The sequence below is a fragment of the Myotis davidii genome, unplaced genomic scaffold, assembly GCF_000327345.1.
Source record: "Myotis davidii unplaced genomic scaffold, ASM32734v1 scaffold474, whole genome shotgun sequence".
Lineage (NCBI taxonomy): Eukaryota > Metazoa > Chordata > Mammalia > Chiroptera > Vespertilionidae > Myotis > Myotis davidii.
Window position 1 is genome coordinate 240275 of NW_006285783.1, and position 6136 is coordinate 246410.

General features: G+C 41.2%; 1 protein-coding gene across 1 annotated transcript in view; it reads right to left on the reverse strand.

The window, feature by feature from the left end:
- Positions 1 to 6136, reverse strand: part of SYNE2 (spectrin repeat containing, nuclear envelope 2) — a 257316-nt gene that overhangs the window by 152067 nt on the left and 99113 nt on the right. The window contains exon 44 of the mRNA XM_006756713.2: positions 3660 to 4001. Coding sequence (XP_006756776.1) covers positions 3660 to 4001 — 342 coding nt within the window. The remainder of the gene's footprint in view (positions 1 to 3659; positions 4002 to 6136) is intronic.

Here is a 6136-nt window from a genome sequence, read left to right on the forward strand (position 1 = left end):
CTGCCTCCTGATCTCCTACTGGGGATGTGCCCACAACCAAGGTACATGCCCTTGACCGGAATCGAACCTGGGACCTTTTAGTCCGCAGGCCGATGCTCTATTCACATAGCCAAACCGGTTTCGGTTCTTCTATATACTTTTATGTCAGTAAAATATTTGAGGTTTCAAGTCTATCAAACCAAGCTGATTTGCTGTCTTAAAAATACTGCCTAGGCAATGGTGTAAGATGTTAACAATAGGGGCCTGGGTAGGGGACACCTGGGAATTTTGTGTACTATCTTTGCAACTTTTCTGTCAATGTGAAAATATTCTAAAATGAAAAGTTTATTTAAATAAAACAGATACTGTCAGGAACTTCACCAATACTAACTAGTTAAAAAAAAAAAATTCCCCTGAGCAGTGTTACTTGTTTTGAAGTACTTAGCTAGCACTTAGCACAGGTCACTTCTTTAATACTGCTTCAAATGATTGAAATTTTGGCAATTTCCTCCAGTTCAACAATTCATTGTGGCTTATCTCGGGGGGGAAAGACCTGGGAAGCTGAGAGAAGAAAGGGGAGGCGCCTCACCCCAAGCTTCACTGGCCAGTGGGGCTCTTTGCCACAGGCCACAGTACAGGAGGTGGACAGACACTTGCCTTTTCCCACCTGATGGTCACTATTACTTAAGAGTATCCCGACACTCCACAGGTGAACAAGAGCTAAAGGCCTAGCCCTAGGCCAGCGGTTCTCAACCTGTGGGTCGCAACCCTTTGGGGGTCGAACGACCCTTTCACAGGGGTCGCCTAAGACCATCGGAAAACACATATGTAATTACATATTGTTTTTGTGATTAATCACTATGCTTTAATTATGTTCAATTCGTAACAATGAAAATACATCCTGCATATCAGATATTTACATTACGATTCATAACAGTACAAAATTACAGTTATGAAGTAGCAACGAAAATAATTTTATGATTGGGGGTCACAACATGAGGAACTGTATTTAAAGGGTCGCGGCATTAGGAAGGTTGAGAACCACTGCAGACTCTAAGAAAACTTGACTTCTAATTATCTGAGAATTCACAGCCCTTTGTCTCTCTTACCTGGTGGGCAAGTGATGAGAACTAGTAACACTTGTAACATGTCATTTGTAATATTCCCTTAGTGGTCAGAGAGAGCATTCTGAAAACCGACATTACCCCAATGCTCCTGGAATGTCTCTTTTTTAAACAAAACTACGATTAACATACACTTAAGACAAAATATAACTTTTAAACAGTGTAATAAGTATACATACATATTGATCCTCTGATCATAAATGGAATTTTCAAAGTTAATAATAAATGTAGAGTGGAAAATTACCATTCTAGCAAAAGACTGGTTGAGTTATATAGCCAACTATGTTTACTTTTTAAAAATTTTTTTAAATCTTTTCATCCACATATCTTTCCTTAGAGTTTGGCCTGTTTGGAAAAGAATAGGAGGTGAGACGAATATCATCAACTCTCCTTAAGGACAGGACCATGACATTTTCATCTTTATATCCATTAAGTCACAAAGGAAACATTTTTAGTTTAACACTTAAAATACTGAGTTTTAAACAACTGAGCACCGTCTCTGTCTTAGCAAACGTATCAGCATCCCAAAGAGGTTAAGTCCGTAACAGCTTCCCTCTCCCGTTTCCCATTCAGGGCAATGGCCATAATAATTCTATGACAGTGATGAGTCCAAAACTCTCACTTGTAACCTGCCAACCACAGTGGGACAGTGTCATACAAACTCTCTAGGATATACGTCTTCATTCTTTAAAGCATTTCAATATAAAGTAGTGAAAGCCAATTCTAAGCACAAGCATCCATCAGCACCATTAGAGACAAAACGGAAAGGCAGATGGTCATAGCCTCAGAGGCTGCCACTTAGCTAGCATAATGTCTAACATGCTCATGTGACCTGTACAGCACGCGCGACTCAGCCAGTCCCACCTCCCTCTCAGGCCTAAGAGGCCCCACCTTCCATGCAGCGGCTTTACTTCAGTCTCTGACTGCTCATGCTCTCTCCCACCACAAGAGCAAATTCTACATTTTCTGTCAAGAATGGCCCACACCCAGCCCTGAGCTCGGTTAACTCGGGTCTCAGTTCAAATGTTGTTTCCTTAGAGAAACTCTCTCTGACTACAGTTCAGGTCTGACTCATTTATTATCAGGGAACCGGGCTCCCTCCTCTAGTCCCTGTAATTAGTCTCTCATTAGTTACTTAGTTGACTAATGTATGTCTCCTCCTCTAGACCAGAAGCCCTCTGAGAATAAAGAACATGTCTATTTTTGCTTACCACCGAACTCTCACTGACTGTTCAATAAATTTTGACTTAAAGGATGTATAGATGAAGTCATATTAATGAAAAAAAAAAGATAATTTCATTCAGTCTTCGACTGTCAAGATTAACAATTTGTGAGCTGAGAACAGAGGAGGTTTAAATAAAAGTATATTTAAAAAAGAAAAAGAAAAATCATTATTGGATGATGACCTTTATGTAGGCTTCAACAAATCCTATTGAATTTTGGGAGGGCAAAGCCAAAATGGGCCTAAGAAGCTAATTTTAAGGTTATTAAACAACTCCCTTTAGCAACATCATGTATTCGGATAGAAAGTCCTCAGTATTTTTCCTTTTTTAAACTTAATGACTGCTGTTTACATTCTGTTAAGAGTTTCTTTTACAGATACAACATCAAGAGTCTCACCTACAGGCTCCTGAATCCTTGAAGATGTATTTCCTTAGCAGTAACACTGCATTTGAAAGTCTTCATGGACAGAGAGATGTCCTGTTGCCATTTATCCTTGTGTAGACATTTCTAAAAAACCCTATCGGTGCCTCTAACCCACCATGCATTTCTGTTCCAGGAAGGCCACGGAAGTGCACGTTCTCTTCACTCCTGGTGCTGAGAACTCACACCTGCATGTCTAACCTTTGCGTGTCCCACTGGACCTGGACTGCGAGACACTGCCTATGAGGAAGACCCTTTCAAATACAGTTTCCTAGGTGGCTCTTTGGGCCTTTTCCGTTTTCATCTTTTAACCGATGAGAAAGCACTTTAAGAGCCACAGGAAAATGTACCCATTTGTTTGTTTAGAATGAAAACAAAACAACATTCTTCTTCCTTCTCCCCGGGGAAAACCAGGAGCCTGCATGTTGCCATTCTCACACCAAATGATCTGACAACATTTAAAAACACATTTGCAGTATAGGGTTAACATACAAAGAAAAAGAAAGGAATCCAGCTTTTCAAACAGTCTCTGATTTCATTAGAAAATCAACCAAAAAAAAAAAAATAGGACTCTTGAGTTTTTTTCCTAAAAAAATGGGTAAAGCACACTTTCTTTTCATTTGCCTTTTCTAATTTGCCTTTGTGCTCTTGACCCTAGAAACCATATCTGATTACACACCAGAGAGAATAATAAACCTAAATGGATGATTAACAGACTGAACAAGAATATTTCACCACTGAAATCTTGGACAGTTTTCTAAGGGCTCTCTTTACAAGTGGGCGACATAAATCGCCAGCACATGGAGGGCTTAATTATGAAATCAGAAGGCTTGATGCACGACCCTCTTTTCAAATCCCACACCTCTTCATCCTCAGACGCGATGGCTCGGAGATGCAATCACAAGCACTTACCTTGTTTGTTTCCAAGTCTTCCTCCAACTTTTCCACTGCAGCGGAGCCCTGAGTGGACTCCTGCGTGTCAGAAGTGACCTGCTTCTCTCTGCCGGGCAGAGGAAACTTCTCTTTCTTTCCTGTGGAGCATTTTGATTTGAGAATGCTGTTGAGATAATTTTCCATCTCCTGCTTAGCAGATTCAAGCCTGTGTTCCAAATCTTTTTGTTTACACTTAAGTGATTTTATATCCTCTTTAATAATCTTCTGTCCCGCTGAAGATGTATTTTGCTCGATGGATTTTGCTAAGCCTAAAATCTTCTCTAATGGGCCATCTTGTAAACGGAGTCTATTCTCTAGTTCCTGTGAGTGGAGAAAAAGATTGTCACAAGAAGTATCTGTTCAATTGTCACAAGAGTTCATTGACTTTTGTAAATCACAGGGTATTCTGTTTCACTAGTGGGGAGTATAAAAAACTTAACTCGTCACAAAGAAAAACTTTGGGTACAATTAAACCAGGGTAGCATCCCAGATCAAATTCTCAAACACATTTTATACGTAATTAAAAACATGTAAGACGTAACAAATGTTCGCAACACAGTCCCTGGAATATTAGAGGCAGTCAATACATATTTGTTGAGTATATACTTAGTTCAAAACACAGCCTTTTGACATCATCAAAACACTAAATAATATTGTCTACTACTTGCAAAACACTGAAAAAAATCATTTAGCAGGTGCCCGCGTGAATCTAGTGTTAATATTTAAAATTCAGAGCAAAGCTTATTAAATCAATCTTTCTAGTACAATGTCTTAGACATAGTGGGAGCTCAATCAACATTTAGTAATATATGCATGAATGAAGGGGGCTGGTTTGAGAACACTAGACTCAAAAGTCATTTGAGGTTCTATATCTGGTAGTGATGTTCCACTGAAATAGAATAAGGCTTGAAGTTACTAGGTGAACAACAGAGGATTTATTAGTCACTACCTTAATAGATCAACCAAAAGAATGTTCATTCATTCAACTAACAGCAAGTATATGTAGGTTCTGAAGTTACATAGATGACATAGAATCCAGTCCCTTCATGTTCCTATAGTCCAGTCAGAGAGACACAGATGTAAATAGACAATTGTAATGGAATATGAAAAGATCTATGCTAACAAATATGTACAGACCACTGACACATTTTTACGCTGAAAGGAGGAGTTCCAGATTTGGATTTTAGAGAGATCCAAGAAGGTACATTCAAGAGGGCACCATGCGGGCAGGGAGCCCATTCAGAACTCTAACGAAGAGACTGTGAGATGAGGACCTGTTGTAAAGCAGCAAGAATGGGGGCACCAGGGGAGCGGCAAACTGTAGAGATATACCAGAGATGAAAGAGACAGCACTTGATGTCTGACTAGACTGGGAGTTCAGAAACCCAGGTTTCTGACTTGAAAGCCTGGAGAGGTGGTGGAGATATTCATCGAGTCCAAGGATATAGTAGGCAAAGCAGGTTCACTGGTAGAGAGGCCCCCGGAGACGGAGAAAGGGAAGAAGGTGAGGTAAGTTTTGTATATGCTGAACTACAACTAACTGAGACAACCAACTAGAGATGTTTAGTGGAGAGTTAGGAAAAGCGCTCACCTGACTAGGGTCAGAGACTCCAGGTGTAGCCCCAACTCTGTCATTTAACCTGGGTGACCTGGTAAGTCCCTCAGCTTGCCACAACTCTGCTAATTATGTATAAGTTGAGGGGTCAGAACTTGGCCCCTGTGGTTCCTTCTATGTATAGCAAAAGTGTGCATTTTAGGTTTTCAAAAGGAGCCCGAGCTCTTCTGGGGGAGGCTTTGGTCTTATTTTTCTCGTATCCGTGGCACTCAAACAGTGCCCTGGACATGATGAAGCCTCGAGAGTTTGTCAAATTATCACAGCTAAAGGGGGAGGCCGACTTGCCTTAATGGCAGGCCATTCTGGAGGAAAAGTCTGGCTGGATTCTCAGGTCTCTAAAAGGAAGAGACAAGACATTCGCAAGCTCATGCCAGCAGTGCTGCCCTGAGACTCACCCCTGAAATCTCCCAGTCAAGGAACTGTGGGAGGAGGAGCTGAGAAATGCGTCCAGAAGACACCACGTGGGCCTGTTTTGGTTGGCTGTGCAAACAGTGAGAATCCTAGGAATCTGTTTTGAGAATGAGGGTAAAGGGCTGCAAGGCTAGGTGGTGTTGGAGTTAGCATGAGAGTTTTGGAAGCCCTACTGGGAGAGGGCTCTAATATAAGTCCTCGAGTCTAAAATTTAATAAAAATCACACAACTTCAGCCCTGGCTGGTTTTGTTCAGTGGATAGAGCCTCACCCTGTGGACTGAAGGGTCTCAGGTTCGATTCCGGTCAAGGGCACATGCCTGGATTGCGGGCTTAATCCCCAGTGGGGGACGTGCAGGAGGCAGCCAATCAATGATTCTCTCTCATCATTGATGTTTCTATCTCTCCCTCTCCCTTCCTCTCTGAAATCAA